The sequence below is a fragment of the Cryptomeria japonica genome, chromosome 2 (genome assembly GCF_030272615.1).
Source record: "Cryptomeria japonica chromosome 2, Sugi_1.0, whole genome shotgun sequence".
Taxonomy (NCBI): Eukaryota; Viridiplantae; Streptophyta; class Pinopsida; order Cupressales; family Cupressaceae; genus Cryptomeria; species Cryptomeria japonica.
The window spans coordinates 160,392,490-160,415,191 of NC_081406.1; the positions used below are offsets into that span (position 1 = coordinate 160,392,490).

General features: G+C 36.1%; 1 protein-coding gene across 1 annotated transcript; it reads left to right on the forward strand.

Moving 5' to 3' along the window:
• The first annotated feature begins 7,483 nt into the window (after positions 1 to 7,483).
• LOC131859538 (polygalacturonase-like) lies at positions 7,484 to 8,446 on the forward strand. The gene is made up of 4 exons (XM_059213427.1): positions 7,484 to 7,700; positions 7,784 to 7,865; positions 7,960 to 8,140; positions 8,219 to 8,446. Exons 1-4 carry the CDS (start codon positions 7,484 to 7,486, stop codon positions 8,444 to 8,446), a joined length of 708 nt encoding a protein of 235 aa, XP_059069410.1.
• The last annotated feature ends 14,256 nt before the right edge of the window (positions 8,447 to 22,702 follow it).

Here is a 22,702-nt window from a genome sequence, read left to right on the forward strand (position 1 = left end):
TCTGTAAATAATGTTGATTCAGATCGTTTGGGGGTCCCAGACCTGAGCACCATTTTTGCAGGGTTATCACTCATTCTAGCATCACCAGCACCACGATCACACTTCTCTAAATTTTTAACCATATTTTTAACTAGGGAGGTGGTTGGAGTTTGTGAAGCTTTTAGTATGTCATCATTCATAGTGATGGGGTATTTGCTATTGGTAGTCAACTGATTAGCAGTTTGATCACCAACTCGGATTTGATTTAAGGCGAGTTGTTGGTCATTCTTTCATCTCCGCTTTCTTGATGTGACTGTTTGAAAATAATAAGAGGGAAAATCCTCAAAAATTTTGGAGGGAACGGAAGCAGGTTTGAGGGGTTCTGTAGTGGTGTCAACAATCATTGGATTTAATTCAACAAGGATGAGGCTAGGAGCCGAGCTTATGGAGGGATCATCTTTAGGGTTGGTATTGTTTTCAACAGAATGAAGGTTGCTTGGGTTAGGGATCAGCTCCTTATCAGAGCTAGGGTTTTCAGATGTTCCTGCTAGGTTAGTGTTATTTTTTTGTTTCCCGTGGTTGATGATTCGGCAGTTCTTCCCAAGATGCCCTTATTTTTTGCACAAAAAATAGACATTCAGTCCTCCAAGTATTTCAATAGGGAAAACAAATGTTTCATCACCGATGTTAAGGTTTAGTAGAGGAGGGATGTCGACCCTAGGTTTAATGGATATAAGTATTCTTGCATCAAGGTTAGGGACTAAACGCGTTGTTTCATCAACCCGAATTATTCTCCCAAATGTTTCCAATACCTGGGGAAGAAAACACCATAGGAAGGGAGGGACATCCTTAAGGATGACCCATCTAGGGCTTGAGAGCGCAAGAACTTCCTCATTGATGGCCTTTGAAGACCAGGTTAGGGCACAAAAGGAGGTGTTCCCAATAGTCCAGTATTGTCTTTTAAGAATTTCAACTTGGGATTCATGATTATTAAAAAAGATAATATACAAACCTTTCTAGACTTGCCTACAAAATGAAATCTTAAGCCCTAACTTCAAACTCCAAAGATTATGAAACCAATCATCTAGGAATTTCCTAGGTGGGCATTTCTCAATATTAACACAAGCGAACAAAAATTGCAGTATCGCTTAACCTAGTTTTTTTGGAAACAATTTCTTTGAACATTTCATTGTTTGGCAAAATGTAGAAAGAATTCGAGGGCACGGTAGGGCTCTTACCTTCCTCACCGGGTCATTCATCTCTAGGAGTCTTAAAAAATATCGCACTAGGGTGGACTCCATGGACAGATGGAGCAACGGTCTTGACAAAGGTTTTCTTTCGGTTTGAGTGAGACTTCTCAGAAGGTTTAGAAGTCTCGGTAAATATTTTTGTTTGGCTTGAATGAGCCTGCTCAGTGGGTTGAGGAGAATTAATGGTAGTGCCATCAGACTTAGGCTCCATTGGGAGCTACGGAGGAGTCACACGAGTGACCAGAGGTGTGATTAATGGTTATGTTAACATGCAAAAAAAAATACACTAAGCGCCGAGTAGAAAGTAAATGTAAAATAGAAATAAGGGCACAGAGTAAATGCAAAACAATAATAAGGGCACAGAGAGAAGATGCAAACCACGTGGAGGAGATTAACTCCTCCACATCCTCGCAGAGTTGGCCATGTCAGACAATGCCGGTGATGTTGGAGAGCACGTAGTCCGCAACAAACGCTCCAAAATTCACTCCAGATTTCGCAGTTCGAAATTCCCTTCATTCCGCTTTTGTGCACTAAAATGTTAGGGTTCTATTTCTTATTTTTGACTGTCTTTCGCTTAGGGTTTAATCCTGCACATCTGTGTTTGCAGTCCAATTTTCACTATTCATATTTTTGCAGTCCAATTTTTGCAATCCAATTCGTACACAGTCAGATCCCAAACCGTTCACTTATATTTGCAGTTAGAATTCAAACCGTTCGCTTATCTTGGCTTATATTTGCACGCAGTCATATTCCAAATTGTTCGCTTCATATTTTTGCAGTCTAATTTTGGTGATTTTTATCCTAATAATTAAAATTTCTCATTTTCGCAGATGCCTGAGAGGGTGGCATCCTAGACCTGAGAGCATTTCAGATTCCAAACCGTTTGCTTCATATTTTTGTAGTCTGATTGTTGCCCTATGATTTTTGCGTCCACTCTATTTGACAAACTTTCACGAGGTTCTGGTAGTAGATTTTTGAAATTTATTGTTGAAATATTAGGATTAGGTTCAATTTGGTATAGCGTTACGTATCACCTTGGTATAGGGTTAAGGTTTAATTTGGCTTGGGGTTTAATTAGGTTTACAATTAGCATTTGAGTTGGTTTACTATTATTGTTCAATTCGGTTTAAGGTTAGTGTTTATAAGGTAAGGGTTTAATTTGTTTTAATATTCAATTACGATTAGGGTTAGGGGTCAATTTCAATCAAGTCTAGGGTTTTATTTATTAATTTAGTTTAAGGTTCAATTTGGTTAAAGGTTTAATAAAAGTTTTGATGTTGTATTCTCTACAGGGTTCAATTCTACCTAAGGTTTATGGTTACTTTTCAATTTAGTTAGGGTTGAGCCTTAATTTGGATAGGGTTTGAGTTAGTATAGGCTTGAGGCTCAAATTATTTTAGGGTTAAGCCTCAAATTGGTTAAAGTTAGTATAGGGTTAAGGTTCTAATTGATTTAGGGTTAGGGTTTGACTTGATTTAGAGTTTGGGTTCAATTTGGTGTAAGATTAATTTTAAATTTTTTTTAGGGTTAGGGTTAAATTTGGTTTAGTATTAGAGTCAGTGTTAGGATTAAATGTATTTAGGATTAGGGTTCAATTTGGCTTAGTGATTAGTTTTATCTTTAGTTTTTAATTTGGTCTAGTGTTAGGGTTAGGGTACAATATTTTTTACATTTAGGCTAAGGGTTCCATTTCAATTATGATTAGTATTCAATTTGGTTTTGTGTTATAGTTAGTGTTAGGGTTCAGTTGTATTTAGTATTAGAGTTTAATTTAGGGTTAGTTTAGTTTAGGGTTAGGTTTCAATTGTATCTAAGGTTAGTTTGGTTTAGGTTTAGGACCTTATGGTTTCATTTGGTTGATGATTTAGATTGAGTTTGGTTTAGTGTTACCATTGAATTATATTTAGGGTTAGTTTGGTTTAAGGTTAGCTTTAGGGCTTTATTTGGGTTTTGATAAGATTTTGTTTTGTTTAGGATTAAGGTTCAATTATATTTAGGGTTTCATGTGGTTTGTGATTTATATTTAGAATGGCTTAGGTTTAGGGATTAATTATATTGAGGGTTAGTGTTAGGCTTAGGATTCCATTTCATTTATGGTTAGGGTTTAATTTGGTTGAGTGTTAAGATTCAATTGTATTTAGAGTTAAGGTCCAAATTAGTTTAGTGTTAGTGTTATGGTTTCATTTGATTTATAATTTAGATATAGTTTGGTTTAGGGTGAGGGTTCACCTTTGTTTAGTGATAGGGTTCAATTTGGTTTAGTGTTGGGGTTATAATTCAATTTGCTTTATGATTTAACTAGGTTTATTGTTAATTTTTTTATTGTAGTGTTAGGGTTCAATGCATGGTTTAAATTTAGAGTTTGTTTTGGTTTAGTGTCATGCTTAGAATTCAATTTGGGTTAGGGTTAGGGTTCAATTTGGTTTAGAGTTCAAGTTATCATTCAATTTAGTTTAAGGTTAGAGTTTAATTTGGTTTAGTGTTAAGTTTACAATAGATTCTGGTTTAGACTTGTGTTTGAAGTTTGATATGGTTTATAATCCAATAATGATTAAGGTTAGGGTTCAATTGTATTAAAAGTTAGAGTTACAAATCAACATGGTTTATGGTTAGAGTTTTAGTTTGTTTAAAATTTGTGTTTATTTTTTTAAAGTTTGGGCTTCAATTTGGTATTTGGTTTACTGTCATGATTTGATTTGGTGTTAGGGTTACAATTCGATTTGGTTCATTTTGGTTCAGTTGAGTATCTAATAATAAAAAAACATTAAAGTGTTAGGGTTGTTTTTTGTTGGGTTAGGGTTTAATTTGGTGGTAGATTTGGTTTGAATTTCCTATAGGGATAGGGTTCATTTCAATTTAAGGTTTGATTAATTTTATAGTCAATATTAAATTTGGTTTGGGTTAAGGTTTAATTTGGTTTAGTTTTAGAGTTTGTTTTGGTTTAGTGTTAGGGTTAGAGTTTGATTTGGTTTATGATTTAGATTTGTTTAATTTTTCATGATCTAAAATTATTAAAGAGTCAGAATTTAATTTAGTTTATTTGGCGGGGTTAGGGTTCAATTTGGTGGTAGGTCTAGTTTGAATTTTCTATAAGGTCAGAGTTCACTTCAGTTTAAGTTTTGAATAGGTTTACAGTCAATATTATTAGGGTTCAATTTGGTTTGGTTTGAATTTTCTATAAGGTTAGAATTCACTTTAGTTTAAGGTTTGAATAGGTTTATAGTTAACATTAAATTTGGTATAGGGTTAGTGTTTCAATTTAGTTTAATATTTTTGAGGGCTAGAGTTACAATTAAATTAGAATTAGGGTTAAGGTTCGATTTGGTTTAAGATTTGGGTTCAATTTGTTTAGTTTTAGAGTTAATTTTGGTTTTTTGTTAAGGTTAGGGTTCACCTTTGTAAAAGGTTTGGGTTCAATTTGGTATAGGGTTTGGGCATAATTTTCTATAATGTTAGGGTTCAAATTGGTTTGTAGTCAACATTCTATATGGGTTAGTGTTAGGTTTCAATATGATTTAATATTAGGGTTTATTTTGGTTTTGTGTTAGCTTTAGAGTTCAATTTGATTTAAATATAAAAAAAGGTTTATAACATAATTTTGATTTATTACTATTTTTTTTTGTATTAAAAATCGAGAGACCAAAAAAAACGGAGAGTTTATACAAAAGAGACCAAGGGAGGCAGAGCATCAACCATCAAGTAGTAAAGTTAGAGAGACTAACCGACTGACCATATACAGTAATCCATCAGCCAAAAAGAGTATGCATAATTATACTAATAGCAGAATACAAGGCATCTATAGGAGAAACTCATCTTGATTTTCCAACCACGTGGTCCAGCCTTGTGGTCCTTCCATCGACACCACCTTCTTTCGCTCCAGGATCTAAGTAAACATCTCGAGCTTGTCAAAGTAGGGACCTATGTTATCCTCGAGTTCCTTGATCAACTTCTTTAGTGCATCATCGAAGGCGGTATGATTCTCCACAATCCTGGCCCATTCATATCCATCTTTCATCTCATAGATAAACATGGTAGCACGACCGTCCCTGAGGAAATGCAACAACTTTTCCCTCTTGACATTCATCAAGAAACATACTTGCACAACAATTTTATATTGTGTGAGTCTTCTAAAAAACCCAGTAAGAGCTCTATCATTGCCTTGAAACTTTTCCTCATTTCAAAGTTTCCAAATAAACCAAAGCATGAAAGAAGAGAGAATTTGCTAGAATAGGTTAGCATCCTTCTTAAGCCCGCGAATGAAACCAATAATAATATCAAGAGTACATACATGTTCAGTAATGGAAATTCCAAACATTAACCAGACCTCTCTAGCAAAAATGCAGTCAAGAAAAATGTGACGTGTAGTCTCAGGCTTCGTACAAACAAAGCATAGGCCGTAAGCAGCTGAGTTATTCCTAATAGGTAGTCTATCCAGCATAAGTTTCCACTTGAAGCATTTGATCTTAGGGGGGACGAGAGATTTCCATAGTTTCTCAAAAGTTTTTTGCCATGCAGAGGAATTAGAGTAAACATACCAAAGAGAGTTAACATGATCGACCACTGATGTGTCATAGTTGAGAAACTTGTAAATAGATTTGGCTTTGATCTTGGAGAGGAGGGAGCCATCCTTCCACAAGAATGAGAGGTATCTGTGAGCGTCTACATAAATGTTCCTGGGGAGTTTGAGTCAAGCACAAGCATTTTTTTATCATATTGTAGGTTCTCTTATGCGAGGCAGGGAGGCCATACTTATTACTAAGATCCTCCTAGCTAATGAGATTATCATGTTCCAAGATGTCCATAAGATACTTAATGCCCTTATTATACCAGCACCTAGCAGAGCATCCTTGGGTTAAGGCAAGGGGTTTAGAGTTATGGTAGAGATTCCACCATATTGATCTCTCTCCATGTAGAGTGTTATTATATTCAATGCTAGAATTATCAATAAGTTCACGCACATGCTCCCAAGCTTTCCAAATGGACTTAAACACCCAGGTGCCTTGGATAGACACAGAGAAATCGCCTGCTACCAGATCATTAAAGGGGAGGGCTTTCCAAGATTTGGCAAACTTGGGGACACCATTTTGTATATTATTTCTGACAAGAATCTTCCAGGGTTCTTGTCCTTCCAGAACATGAAATATCCATTTGGCAGCAAGGGAAATTCCTTGCGTTTTGAGATCCTTAAGACCCAGCCCACCAAGTTTTTTTGTCTATGTGGCACCAGATCCATTTGACCACGTGGGCCTTTCTTTTACCCTTGCCATCTGACCATAGGAAGAGTTTGATAGATTTTTGGATTTCAAAAATTTGGTAGTTGCTGAACATCCAAACAGAGGAGTAGTATATATTGTAGGAGGAAAGGATTTTAATTTTCAAATGTAGACTCCATAGCTGCTATCAATGGAAGAAGACAAAATTTTCCAAAGCCCTGTGCCAAATCTCATGAGCCAAAAACCTTCCTGCCAAAAAAGAAAGTATCAAAAAACCTTTGGAAAAACATTATTGTATCAAATACCATGAACTCAAACTCTCCTCCAGACAACGAACATGAATACTTGAAATGAAAGGGGAAAGCAGGAATAATTATCATCATAAAATTTTACATCAACACTACTCAAGAGAAAATCATATAACTATTGCTGCAAAACTTCCCATACCCTAGAAGGAATTTCCTCAAAACCCACCTCTCGTTGATTAAAATTTGCCAAATAATCCACAATCTTATTAACTTCTCTGTAACAATGGGATACCAAGAAAGATTAAAACAATTCTAATTTTTGAAAAATGGGATCAAGTATATACTGCAAATTCAACCAATTCGATTTCTTTTTAAAGACTTATGTTTTATTATTTATATGAAAATAAATTACCAGATTAGAATCTATCCTTTTGTAATGAAAAATACATTTAATAATGTATTCTTTATTATCTTTAACAGTCTACATATGGTCTAAGAGAATTACCAGATTAGAATCTATCCTTTTGTAATGAAAAATACATTTAGTAATGTATTCTTTATTATCTTTAACAGTCTACATATGGTCTAAGAGAATAACCTGTCAAATGAAAACTTTTTTAAAAATTATTATTATTTCTTAGATACTATTCTTGTACAGTTAATTTTGTAATGTGTAAGCTCTTGATCATTTTACATTTGATAGTTTTACAGTTTCTATTTTTTTCTTTTTTACCTAGAGCATCTTTCTTATTCTACAAGTGGGTTAGTGAAAAAGTTTAGAAAAACTGTACATATGCAGGCCATTCAGTTTAATGGTGGTAACCAGGTCACTATCCAAGGACTATCAATAGTGAACAGTCCTAGTTTTCATTTGACTTTCACTAGTAGCAAAAGCATCCAAATCCTTTCTGTGAAAATAAATGCACCAGGTACAAGTATCCACACAGATCGAATTGATATAAATGGCCACTCTACAGACTTTCGCATAATAAGCTGCAACATAGGCACAGGTATGTACTCATCAAAGATAATTTTGTATTATATTTTTATACAAAAGCATTTTGGAAGATGCTCATATTTCTTATCTGTACAGGTGATGATTGTGTTTCCATTGGGAGTGGGTCAAGTAATATCTACATTGAAGATCTTAAATGTGGCCCAGGTCATGGTATAAGGTAATGTAAAAAACGTACATATTTTTCTATGGTATACGGTAACTATATTTTTTTCCTTTAAGACATGTCATGATAAAATGCTTGAACTTTGCAGCGTGGGAAGTCTGGGGAAACGAAACACTCAAGCACAAGTTTCCAATGTGCATGTAAATGGCGCCACCTTGACTGCAATTACAAGTGGATTAAGAATCAAAACATTGGAAGAGCGAATTGGAAGAGCAGAATTGGAAGAGCGAATTGCAGCAGGAAGGCGAATTTCTGATCTGAGAAGGCTGGTCAAGAACTGAATCTGCTAAGGCGAACCTGAGGTGCAGACCTGAAACTTTTGAAACCATTTGAATATCACTTGGAAGGAAGGCGAATCCAGCAGCAATCTCCATTTTTTATCCATCTTTTTAGTTGCGGCTGAAGATTTGCGGAAATTGCGAGTAGAACTTGCACATGAACACGCAGAGCTCTCATTGGAGGCCATAATCGCTGTGTTGAATACAAATGCAGAAGTTTTGAATAGGATTCCAGTTGTGTTACCTCCCTCCCAGGGAAGATCTCCGCAAGCAGCTGTTGGTGACGAAGAAAGGTAGAATGCAAAGGATGCGAATTCTACAGTGATCCCCCCTGCACTTTCCCGGCGGTTGGTGACTCTCCCCGGCGGTCCTACACATTTGTCTGACGGCAGCAACCCATCTCCCAATCCGCCGAATGTCTCCAAGTGGTGCACTTTCCCGGCGGTTGGTGACTCTCCCCGGCGGTCCTACACATTTGTCTGACGGCAGCAACCCATCTCCCAATCCGCCGAATGTCTCCAAGTGGTGTTGTGGAGGAGGTTCCCGTCCTCCACGAGGTTTGAACTTCGCTTCCCTCTGCATTTATTACTTTTCATTTAAGTTTTTCTTTTCTCCCGCGTTCTTCTGCCTCTCCGTTTGTACTCCCCTTCGGCTCCTAATGGAGCCTGAATCTGATGGCGCATTTAAGGCTCCCCCTAGGGCCGATCTAACTGCCCCTAACAATGACCTCCCTAACCCTATTCCGGCCGTTAAACTTTCGTTTAGAGACGCCGTGGCTAGGGCTTCTGAGACAACTACGGATCATGCCAGATTTGTGGCTTCCTGCGGCGACAAAGGAGGCCATAGTGAAGGTAAGGATCCTGATTCCGACCCTGCTACTATGCGCATTTCTCCTAATACCTCCATGATTAATGAAATAGTGTTGGAGAAAAATAGGCTGAAAGAGATTGCGATCTTCTTTGCTTCTGTTGATATTGAAAAATATCCCCCAAGGAAATTTATGGATGATTGGTTTCATAATTACTAGAATTTAAAGTTAGGCTTTAAAATTTCTTTCTGTCGACAAATTCTGAAAGGCTTGTTTGTTATCCTTTTTGCTAATCATGAGATGCAATCCGAAGTCTTAAAAAAACAATACTGGGCGGTTGGGAAAACATCCTTCCGTGCCCTCGGATGGACCCTAAAGCTATTTGCAAAGAAGTCTTAGCACTTTCGTGCCCTAGGTGGGTTTTGCTCAAAAACATTCCACCCTTCCTCTGGAAATTTATCCCGCAGCTTATAGAGCCCATTGGCAAGGTTATCCGAATCGATGAGACCTCCCGACTCATCCCCCACCTTGATGCCCGTATCTTGATCTCGCTTAAGCCTGTATTAGACATCCCTAAAATGTTAGACCTCAATATTGAGGGTGATGTTTTTTCATGCCCTCTCGAAATACTTGGGGGTTTGAATGCTTGTTTCCTCTGCATAAGGGAAAGGCACCTGAGGAATAGCTGCCCCATCATCAGGAGAAACTCCAAAGCTAACACGAACGACTCCGCTCCTGTCGTCCCCCTGCCTCCCTCTGCTCCGTCTGTCCCCTAGGAAGCCCCTCTCCCTGCCTCTACCGCTAATAAGTTTAACTCCTCCCTTGACCTCCCTGTCCCTTCCTCCATGAACCTTGCCCTCAACCCCCACTTTGGCAAATTTAACACCACCCCTCCTCCCCATTCCCCGATTGTCCAAGCCTTGGAGCATCTCGAAAGTGAGCAGGATGAATTCCAAACGGTTACCCGCAAATCAAAAAAAGGTAGAAGGAAAAGTGTGCTAAAAAACAATGCGCTCAAAACACCCGAGCTTAACAAGAATAAAAAGAATGACACCATCGTCGATCATGCTATGGTCATTCTATCCTCGACAAACAAATCTGGATCTAACTCTGTGGTCAAAACCATCATTCATGCCTTTGAAAATTCAGAACTGATTACTACTGATTCCATCACCGTGGAAGGTTTAGCTAGACCTTCGAGTTTGATCTCCTCTCCTAATGGCTGTGGAATCATGCTCAGAGTTCTCCCTAACCCCTTCCCTAGTGATGTAATCAATACTACTCAAAGATTGAACCCTATTTGTAATAGCCTTAATGAAATTGAACACGACTTTGACATTTATATTATTCTAGCCACAAAGGAAGACCCTTCTCTGCTCTACTCGCAAATTCCTTGCACACTGAATAAAGACCTCTCCCTTCCACACGTGGAAGCACAGATGGATCTTGTGTCTGGAGAAGATGGAGAAGACCCCCCTAAGGTTCTAGCCAAAAAGCCTGGATGCCCAAGTGGATCCAAGAATAAGGGGCATCCTGCCACTAAGTAAGCCCTCCCCCCCCCCCCCCCCAAACTTTTGTTGATTATGATGAAATATGTATCGTGGAACGTTAGAGGTCTGGAAGCCCCAGATAGGAAATATGTCATCAAAGATTATCTCAGATCGATTAAGAACATTGATTTTTTTATGCTGCAAGAGCTTAAAACTACTGGTTTTATTCTTGAGATTTGTCTAGACTACATTTGGAAAGATTCACTTAAAATCTGCTCAAATCACCCCAAAGGTAGAGGGGGCGTTGGTCTTCTTATCAATAATAAATGGGCAAAACACCTTACCCTAAGTGGTCTCTCCCCTTGTAATAGGGCTGTCTGGGCAACCTTCGCTCTTAATAATTTCTCCTTTGGGGTATGCGCCGTGTACGCCCCTAATGACTATAAAGACAGGAATTGCCTCTGGGACTATCTTGCTACTCTCAGTGACATTCCCTGGATTCTTGGTGGTGATTTCAATATGATTGAACATCAAGATGACAAGTCTGGTGGTAACCCCTTTGAGTGGAAACCATCTGAAAAACCTCATTGGGATAGATTGATTCAACACAAGGACCTACTCGACTCGCTGCTTGGTAAAAATCCAACCATGGTAGTGTTTGGTACACTTGGTGTAACTATCAGAAGGGAGCCAATAGAATCTACTCTGGGCTCGACCGCTTCTAATTACTTCACCCTTGTGCCTGATGAGCATGGCACTTCAATTTCCATCCGACCTGCTACTATCTCTGATCACCATCCTATTGTTGTGCTGATTAAGATCTCCAATTCCTCCCCTGCCCCTGCTTGCCTGAGTAGGAAGTTCCTCCTCAACACCTCCCTTCTTTAGGATCCAATGGTCCTTGCAGCTATCTCCATGGTCAGATTCTTTAACTCAAATGATCATCGACTCCTTTCCCCCACTGCTAGATGGATTCATAACCTTTCTGCATGGTAGAAAATTATCCAAACCTTCGGACAAAAAAAGGCTATCGATTCCAGATGCCTTGAGAACACCCTTTCCTGCAATATTCTTCATCTTGAGGCAAAACTGCAACTTTCTCCTGAGAACGAGGAGCTCCTTTCTCAACTAGCTAAAGCAAAGGACACCTTAAGGCAGCACCAATAGGTTAAAATTAGAGGGGCCATGGTTAGAGCCCAACATCACTGGCTTAAATTTGGCGATAAGGGTTCAAAATTCTTCTTCAACCTCCTGAAACATAAGAATGTTAGGGAGAGAGTGGATAGATTGGTTGTGGACAATAAAGAACTTGTGGATACCTCTGACATTGCTGCTGCTTTTTTTTCATTTTTTCAGAATCTTTTCACCTCTGAAGACTCCGTGGATGGGATGAGACTGAGGCTCAAATGTAAAGAGATCATCCCTACCAGGATTTCCCATACTGAATCCCTTCTCCTAAAACAACGAATCTCCATTGGTGAGATTGAGAGAGCTATCCACTCTCTCAGTGATGGTAAGTCCCCTGGCTCGGATGGCCTTCCTATTGAGTTCTATAAAGCCAACATTGACTGGATCAGTAAAGACCTATTGGAACTCTATAATGAGGCCATCACTAATGGAGCTCTTGGTAGAGACATTAATTAGGGCATCATTAAGCTCATTCCTAAAGAGGTGGACAAATCTCTCATAAAGAATTGGAGACCTATCACTCTCCTCAGTGTTTCCTACAAGATTCTCGCCAAAGTTCTTACCTTTAGACTTGAGACTATCCTCCCCAGATTCATATGTTTTGCTCAAACTTACTTCATTAAGGGCAGGTATATTCTTGAAAACTTGATTACTAGCTGGGAGGCCATGGAATGGGCTAAAACCTCTGGACAAAACTCTGCCATGTTCCTCCTTGATTATGAAAAGGCCTATGATAGAGTGGAATGGGACTTTATCCTCATGATGCTTGATGCCTTTGGCTTCCCTAAAGATTTTTATGATATTGTTAAAGTTCTCCTTAAGGATGCATGTGCCCTTATTGAAGTTAATGGCTCGCTCTCCTCCCTTATCATGCTCACTCGATCCATCCGGCAAGGCTGCCCCCTTGCCCCTGCTTTGTTTGTGATTGCTTCGGATGCCCTTTTTTATTTGTTGAGGGATGACACAATCTCCCCTAGCATTAAAGGCTTGAGACTCCCTAATGACATTGAACTCTTAAACATTCAATTTGCTGACGATACCTCTCTCTTTCATGATCTTTCCAAATAGAACTTTGAAGCTCTTAGTCAAAAAATAAGGCTCTTTTGTGACATTTGGGATGCCCAGATCTCCTAGAATAAATTCGTCCTACTTGGATGGTAGGAAGAGCCTCCCGATTGGACCCTGAACCTTGGCTACCAATGGGGTGGCCCTAACAAAATTGTTAGATACCTCGGTATACCCTTCTCCCCGTCTCCCTCCATCAGAGATATGTGGCTTTGGATTAGGGAAAAGATCGACAAAAGACTGAATAAGTGGAACAATAAATTCCTCTCCCTCGCTGGTCGAGTACAAGTTTGCCAAAAAATCCTTTCCTCATACAGTATCTACTACTCCTCAGCCTAGATGTTTAGCAATTATCAGATCTTTGAAATACAAAAGGTTATTAGACAGTTCCTTTGGTCCGATGGAAAGGGGGGGAAAAAAAAGCATGCTGTTAACTGGAAATGGTGCTCGCTTGATAAGAAACTGGGTGGTCTCGGGCTTAAAGATCTCAGATTGCAAGGGATCTCCCTTGCTGCTAAGTGGATATTTCATGTGCTCAATGGCCAGGCGCCCTAGAAGATCTTGATTAGGAACAATATTGAGAGGGCTATTCCTCAGCATGCCAAATCCTGGAAATCTCTCCCCTTCGCTGACATTGTTGCTGGCAAATTCCCTGTCTTTGTCCAGGGCTCCTCAGTGTTCAAATCCATATGGAAAGCTTGGGAACTTGTTAGGGGCTCCTTGACGAACACTGAATTTTTCTCCAAAGACCTTATTCATGGTGAAAGATCTATATGGTGGAACCTACTTCACTCTTCCAAACCTCTTGCTCTCACTAGGCACTACTCGGCTAGGCTTTGGGCCCAAAAAGGTATCACTTGTTTCATGGATATATTGAAGGAGGATGGTCTTATCTCTTGGGAGGAAATCAGTTGCAAGTTCAACCTCCCCCACTCTCAAAAAAGGACCTATAGACTTCTCCAAATGGCCTATGCCGCTCTTGAACTTCCCAAGCCTTGTATGGTTGATTCCCATAGCTTCCTTACCTTTACCTGGCATGGTGGAACCCCTCTTCACAAAGTTAAAGCCTGAGATATCTACACTATCCTCAATTATGATGATTCTATAGTACACCACCTTAATCTCCTCTAGTACTATGACTTCTCCTTCTGGCAATCTGCTCTTAGCAGACTCTGGAAAGCTCCGGTTGCTCCAAAAATTAAGTCCTTTAATTGGCTGCTTTTACTTGATAGGCTGCCCTTGAGAAACTATAACGATACTGTTGATCTCTGCTCGATTTGTAATGTTCCTGACTCTTCCAGGCATATTTTCTTTGATTGTACCATTGCTAGAGATATTTGGTCTATCTTTGGTTTCTTAATTCCTCACACTGTTTCTATCATAGAGATTGTTACTGGCTTTATTCATGGCATTAAAAAGGATGCCAACATTCTTTGGTCCATTTTATTTGCTAACATTCTTTGGTATATCTGGAAGATTAGGAATGAGGATAGGTATCAGGATTGAATCAGGACCCTTACTGAGGCTTTTAGAAGACTCACCTTTCATAACATTCTTGTGGAGGTCTCTGCTGTCATGGACATCGAAAGAGACAAGTTTTTGCGGTTCCTACAAGATGGCTCTTCTACCATGTTTGTCTATGAGATGAGATGTGGGTATGACTGGATGCGGCGTGCTGAGAACATCTCCCTGTTTGAACAAGCCCTCAACAAGCTCACTAAAGAAATCAAGGACAATAGGGGCCCTTCATATCACTAGATGGAGATGTTGATCCAAATATAGAAAAGAAAAAAAGTTGTTTGGATGGAAGGCCCGGCTGGCTGGACCACTTGGATGGAGGGTCACAACTCCATCCTTCAGTAACTTCTGATATTTTGCTGTCCCTTTTTGTTGCTGGCTATATGCCCTTTGTATCTGGACTTCCTACTTAGTGTTTGTCTTTTTATGCTATGTACCTATAGCTGCTCGATCTGACAATCTGAACCTGCCAGGCTGAGGTTTCTCCTCCCTGGTCTGATTGTAATATTTTGTTCTCTCTCCCCTCGATTTTAATAGAAAAAAACATGGCAGGTAAGTCTTTCGAAATTTATGATATTGTGTATAATTTATCATCAGGAAGAAGAAAATAAGATGAGAATTTAATCATTCTTCTTTCTGATGATAGATCATAAAGTTTGATTTACATAAATTATATCAGAAACTATGTACAATAGCAACATGAACTATTGTTAGTGTGCCTTTAATAGATGGTTGTTCTGATTTTTTGTGTTTCTGTTTCTCCTGATTTTCTAGTTGTGTTGTCGGCTTTGGGATCACCCTACTGAATTTTTCTTCTTGTATTGGGGTTTTGTAATGCTACCGACCTATCTCATTTTTATTAATCAAAACAACATAAACTGTAGAAATCATATGACTGTAATTATAATACTCATCATAAAAATTATAATTTACATAATTGTCTGATTTCTATGAAACTAATGCTCAACAAATAAAATTATTTTGATATCATAGGGTGGATCAAGGTCGGCCAGTGGTATAACATTTGAGAAGGTTACAATGGACAATGTGGCAAACCCAATTATTATTGATCAATACTACTGTGATTCGCCCACACCCTATTCTAATCAGGTATACATTTTGATCCTTGAAGTATCTGTCATGCATCATATCTAAGTTAACGACATATATTAGCTCATAATTTATCTATCTCATGGAGTTGGTTTGTTAAACAAAATTTCTTGTTTGTATTGTATTTGCCGAGCTCTGCTGTTAAAATATCTAATGTGATATACAATGGAATATCTGGCACCTCATCAACACCAGTGGCTGTGAGATTTGCATGCAGTACTACAGTAAGTTGCACAGACATAACATTGAGCCATATATCATTGAGGTTAAATTCAGGGGGTCCAGCTCAGTCCTACTGTCTGAATGCGCTAGGCCAAACTAGTGGGCCTGTAGATCCTCCAAGTTGTCTCACTAGTTGATTTGATTTCATCTTTTATCATCCAAGGTGATTATGTTTGAAGAACTCCAGGAATAAAATGAAACTGATGTAAGAGAAATAATGAAGAGGTTTTTTAATGCTTTATATCTCTTTTATGAGATATTTCTATAAAATGAGATATTTCTATAAAATGAGATATTTCTATTTTAAGAGATGAGCTTGAATAAATAGACTTTCTTGCATGCCACTATTCTAGTTGATAGTTACTATCCTTTGTATTATAAATGTGTAATCTTCCTAAGTTAGTGAATTCATCCCCGAATCATTTGAGTTATTTTTTTTATTACATACTTTTTCTAATTTTAACTTTTCACGATATGTGATTGTTGAACTTTTATTGCCCAACTAGTGCTCCCATTTCTAGAGAATTCGAGTTGTGATATGGTATCAAACCCTGATTAGTTCAATGCATGGTCTAGAATAATTGTTTAGTTTAGATCGAAAGTTTATTAGGCAATTTTTTTTTGTTAGGAAGACGTCAATTCTTATTGGAGGCAACTTCCATGGAGTAAGATGTGAACATTAATCCATGCATGCATGATTTGTGTTTGCATTTTTGATATGTCCTATATTTTTTTCCATTTTATTGTTCTTTTAAAAATTGTTAGTGTTAGTCATTGCATGCATGATAAAGTACCAAATCAAGAGGAATTTGGGGGCATTGTAATAAATGAACTTCAATAAAGTTCTATTATGGGGGAACTTCTTGAATAAAAAATATTTGAATTTTTTAATTGACTATTGAGCTTCACTTTATACTGTTCCTACAACCTATAACCAATAGGAGCTATTAGTTCTAATCATTTAAATATTATCCCAATCGAAGGGTATAATAATGGTTATCCAATTTGGAGCACATATTTGCAAAAGAATCTTCTTGTCTTGAACAATCAACTTCTGCATAAAGAGATTAGTGCATGTATATATTCAACCCAATCTAGTTTAGAAGAACACCAGGAATTTCGAGCATTTAAGAGTATCCTAGAGATATTCATGAAGTTTTTTCTGTGAATCTAATGTTATTTTCGTTGTACATTCTATTTTCTAAGTTTGAAATAATTGGTTAGGAGTTTTCTTCCTAGTAGGTTTGCTCATTTCCCATTCCCATCTATTTATAATTGGGTATACGATTAGGCCTTGTTATAGAGACCCATCCTTGTTTATTAACTTGAATGTGTATTGTTCTTAAGTTGTACTTAAGGGGGATTATTGTTGTAATATTTATACTTTAGATATGTTTCTTCCAAGTATAATATATTACATATAACAACTTAACCCATCTATTTATAATTGGGTATATGATTAGGCCTTGTTGTAGGGACCCATCCTTGTTTATTAACTTGAATGTGTAGTGTTCTTAAGTTGTACTTAAGAGGGATTATTGTTGTAATATTTATGCTTTATATATGTTTCTCCTAAGTATAATATATTGCATATAACAACTTAATTAAGGACTCTTTATTAGTTGTCTATCTCATGTCTAAGATAAGGTTTATTCTTTTCTTTCTTTTCCTATATTACAAGAGATTATCTTTCATGAATATCTCTTTTAGGAGAGATTTATTTTTTGAGATTATTTCTTGTATTATAGGATATTTTCTCTCACGGATCCATTAAAACCATTAAAAGAATTAAAATGTCAAGTTTAATCACAAGTTTTTATGTACCACTATAGATTCCTCTCAATGTAATTAAAAAATATCATATCTACTTATTGTAATGTATAAAATGTGTGTAAGTAATATGGTAGTTTTATGCATTTGTGTTTGATATATTGTCCAAACTCCTTAAAATCTTGCATCTATAGTATTTTTCATATGGTGGAACATTCATCACTATATTATAGGCAATTCAAATTTCTTGAAATTAAAGCCTAAACCATGTGCTTAATTGACTATTTAATTTTATTTTACTCTAAACCCTTACATCTTTTTATCCCCTCTATAGCTTGATAGATTAGAAATATATTCGATAAATTTATTTAGGATATATTAATATTGATCAATTGTTTCATAAGTTTTAGAAAAGTAGATGGATAAAAGTTCAAGTTTAATCTTGTACCCATATGAGCCCTTTGACAAGAAAAGTCACATACACCACCAAGCTACTCCAACATTACTATGAATTAGTACATATGATATTGTAATAAAATGATTACTAGGATTAGTTATAGTAGGCATGAGCTTTCCACAATCCATGAATTTATGTGAATAAATTTTTGGAAAAAAATGTTTTTTTAGATCAATGTTTGGGATTGCACTCGACAATTCATTATCAGAAAGAGAAAAAGTGAAAAAAATATTATAGACAAAGACTAAAAGGATATTTATAAAACAAGTAGAATGATGTTTTTTCTACTTGAGTTACATGTTTTATAAAGACCATCAACAAAATTGGTGTTAGAATGAAGGCCATAAATCAAGATATATAATTAAAATCTATTATTTAGTGGATAGTGTAAGAGGGTAGTTAAATATGCATCCTTGAGAGAAGGAGATAACAAATATATCGAATTAAGACAATAAAGAAAGACAAGAAAGGATAAAGGGAAGGCTACAAAAAGAGAGGTCATAAATTTCATCCCTAATCCTCAAATAAAAATTCAAGTCAAGACTTCTTGGTTGCACCGCCTCCACCTCTACCTCCATGAATGACCTTCTTTTCTCTTGATAACTCACCTCTTTTCGTTAATGACGATTCTTATGAGATGCCTAAGGTCCCTAATATTTTTTACTATATAAATTCATTTATGTGGTGGTCAAGAGTATTGAGGAACACATTAAGGCTTTCAATGAAATGGTTGTAAGATTTAACATTGAATATGGAGATGTGGTATGTAGATTTTTTATATTTTCTTTCGAATATTTTTCTATATAAATAGTATTTCAATTTATTTGATATATCTATTACTAATTGCAATCAACTAGAAGATATTGTTGAATTATATAATTGATATATTTATTTGATATATCTTTTACTAATTGAATTATATAATTGAAAGATGGAATCAATCTTCTACGATGACCTACAAAACCAAAGGTTGAATTATATAGTTGAGTAGTAAGAGTATAGATTTCATGATTATTAATGAAAAATAATATTATAACACCATAGATATACAAATGCTCAAACTTATATATTTAAGATAATTAAATTAGAAAACATATGATTATGCCAAGTGTTTAAATCATATGACATGAGGTGATGCATAATAAGCGCCCGTATCTTACTAGACTAATGGATATAAAAATAAAACTAATTTAAAGTCCACCTCAACTAAAACCACCACAAATTCAACAATTTTGAAAGATTTTAATTGTCATTGGAATGCTAAAAATTAATACAATTTGCATTTTGACTCCACAATCTATCTAAACTAGTCTTCTTCGCAGACATTGTGCATTCCAATTGGAATTCACCTTTCTAAATGCAATCTTATTAATAACAATTTATATGGCTAGATTTTTCTCTTTTCTTTTAATCTAATAATTCCTATCCCAACTCCACATACTCTTATTCAAAATTCCGCCCTTCCCTATAGTTCAACATACCTCTCTTTCCTCTATTTTCTTTGTTGAACACACCATGGGACTGAGAGTGGGGATGAATCAGTGTGAAACTTTAAATAATCTATGTTTGATCTTTTAAACTTCAAACTATAATTATCTTATTAATAAAATTATGAAACATGAAAGCACAAAGCACAATAAATACATGAACACCAAACTTACATGGAAAACCCTAAATAGGGAAAAACCACAATGAGAATCACACTCACAACACTAGACAAGTTGACATTACTGACAACACAAATCAAGTGCTCAACATTCTCCCTCTTTGTCATTGATGGCAACACTTGTACCGCAAATAACAAACAATGCCTATAATTCTTTCTCCCAACAATATCTCGCTCTCCCTTTGACATCTTTAACAAATAGTGCAAAAAATACCAACAATGGATCTCTCTCCCTATTTTGGATAAAAAATCTGATAACCACAAGACTCATTGATCCCCTTTAGTGCAACCACCACATCAATCTAGGAAACACAAGATGAACTTTAAATCTCCCCTTGGACAGATGCACCACTTGAATGCATCTAGTTTAAAAAAGGAGGGACAATAACCCCTAACTTATGTTGGAGATACTCAAAAGTATCCATGACTAAATACTTAGTAAATATATATACAATCTTCTAGCATTGAAAATTTTTATCGAGCCAATTTACACCTCATGTTTGTGCTCCTACTTTAGCACATCTCCCCCTCATGTCATATCTGGGTCTGTTTAGTGCCTTAACTCCAATTTCAATTCTACAAACACAGGTACCAAATGACTCCCTGCAGGTGTGTCCTCCTCCTTGGGTCCTAATTTTGGTCCATAATTAGGGAGGACCAGGGTGCTAGTGCTCTATCCCTGGAATAGAGCACCCAAAACACAATTTTTAAGGGAGGGATGAGACCTATCTCTCTGACAAAAAATGAATTTTGTGGCTCTCTGTGACCATTGGAGGTTGGCCTAATCAGTAAATTGACCTAATATCTCATATATAAAGACATTAATCAATTCATTTCAATCCAAAGTCTTCACATTTAAGGAATCAAGCATTCAAGCATTGAAGTGTTCATCAACAAGAATTTCTAGAGATCTTCAAGGCTATATTTTCTTCATTCAACCATTATGGAGAAAATTACAACATTCATATGCAATCATGTGTGTGTGATTAAGGTTTTATCATGTTCATGCCATTAACATTCAAGAAGCAAAACATCAATATTATTCATTGCAGAGCTGAGGTATATCTTTTCATTGTCATTTTCTATATTTGTAATATTCCATTTAAGGTTAATTCCTAAAGTGGAGTTTGACTTGGGAAAATCCCTATTCCCAACCTATTTATCCTTCATTCTATGTGTAGGAAGTAGGTACGAAGCTGCAATCTTCAAAATTTGGCTTTATTTATAATGACGAATCAATCCCCCATTAGAGTGTGAAAAGTGTAGAGGACTAGAGCAACCACCATCCCGATCGTGATGAATTAGGAGCTCCTTCTGGGAATAGGTCGAAATACTCTTATAATCATCAAATCTAGGTTCGTGGCTCGATATAATGACTATAGCTCACTATTCATGCATAATTATTTTGATTCCAACATACTTACCCTAATTTTAGAATCTTCAATAAATCAATTCAACTCAAGGAAAAGATGAGGTACAGATAAAACCCCTAGAATTAGATCATAATCTAGATCTATTAGGTTTAGATCTATCTAATTCCTATCTTTTCCTAATATAGTGGTCCCCTAGTAAAATATTAGCGGTTTTCATACATCTAATGGTGGAAACCCTAATACTTTCACCATTACATTTTGGTGAACCCAGCTACTTAAACCCCTAATTTTGATTTATGTTCTCAAATATGAGTGTTTATGTAATTTAAAATTCAAATTTATGTATTTACAAGTTTAATTTTTTATTCAATTTCATAAATTTAGAGGTTAAATTCACAAAAACCCTAATTTTAAATTCTAAAATTGAGCTTTTGGGTTGTCTAATTTGGATTAATTATTCTAGATCTAATTATTCATTTTATTTAAAATACAAATTTTCCCTCCTAGATCTCATTTTCAAGTTGAATTACATAAATTTAGTGATCGACTTTACAATAACCCTGATTTATAATTCTAAAATTTATTTAAGGGTTGCATAATTTTTCAGATCCATTTTTAGATCTATTCTTTATGATATGTTATGCTATGATTTAGAAGAATATATCTTCCAAATTCACAAATCAAATTTCTTAATTAATTGGTTAATCAATTACTTCTACAAAAAATTGCATTATTTAATCACAATTTTTAAATTTTCAATTCAAATTTTGCTCTTTTATTCAATCTTTCATGCATATATTGAGTGAACATTACTATGGTTACATGGCATATGAGTTTCTTATTTGATCATAAGTACATATAGAGTTATTATCTCATTTTTCTAGTTCAATTTTAAGTTACATTAAATATGTTCCTGATGTTTCCTTTCAAGCATATGATGATAACTTAGTTCTCCCTTTTATATCATAATTATGATTTAACCTCTCTTGAAATTGGTCCTACCAATGAGGTCACATTAGTGAAAAGAGAGAATATGAACACTTATTTCAAAGGTCTTCCTCCTAAAGATGGAGCTTTGGAGAATGATTTCTATCCTTCTCCTAAAATGTACCTCCCACATAAGGATTATTTGGTGCAAGAAGATGATATTGTGGCTACTTTTCCTAGCGATACCATACCTTCTTTTCATGATTTCCCCCTAGAGATGAAGCATTAATGGCATATGATGGTCCCTTTCCTTAAGTTTGTCTTACTCACGATGATACATTAAAAAAAGAGGATAATACCACTTCTCATCATTATAATGTTTCCAATGCTTTCTCCCCCCAAAATGAAGAGCCTAACAAAGATCAAATTAATGCCATTCATATTGTTTATGAACATAAGGTTATTGTCTACATTGATCAAGATGTCTCTCAACCTCAACAAGAACCAAAAATTATTCTTGATTATCATGTTTTACCTTACACATATAACAATGAAGTGTTTTCTTTGGAAACTGATGAAAAAGTATGGATTGAAGAACAATAGACTTTGTTAGTTCCTACAATCCTCCCTCCAATTAAGACAAATACACCATCTCCTACTAAAGAATTTCCTAAAGAATAACTCTTGGAGGATGATTGGGGTTCCTTAGTTTTCTCACCCTCTTTTTGTAGAAAATCTAAGATGAATGAATTGTATACTAATTTTTTTTTCCTAACACATGTCTAAAATTTATTGGGCCTTTCTAAACTTCAATCCAATTCCACCTAAGAGTGAATCATCTCTTGATCCTACACATGGATACAATGGACAAGTTCTAGGATGTGTGCATAAAAGTCTTGAAAGTCCTTAGAAATCACACTTTTCTAATGAAAAGGTAGGTTTCCAACCTCTTCCTTTGT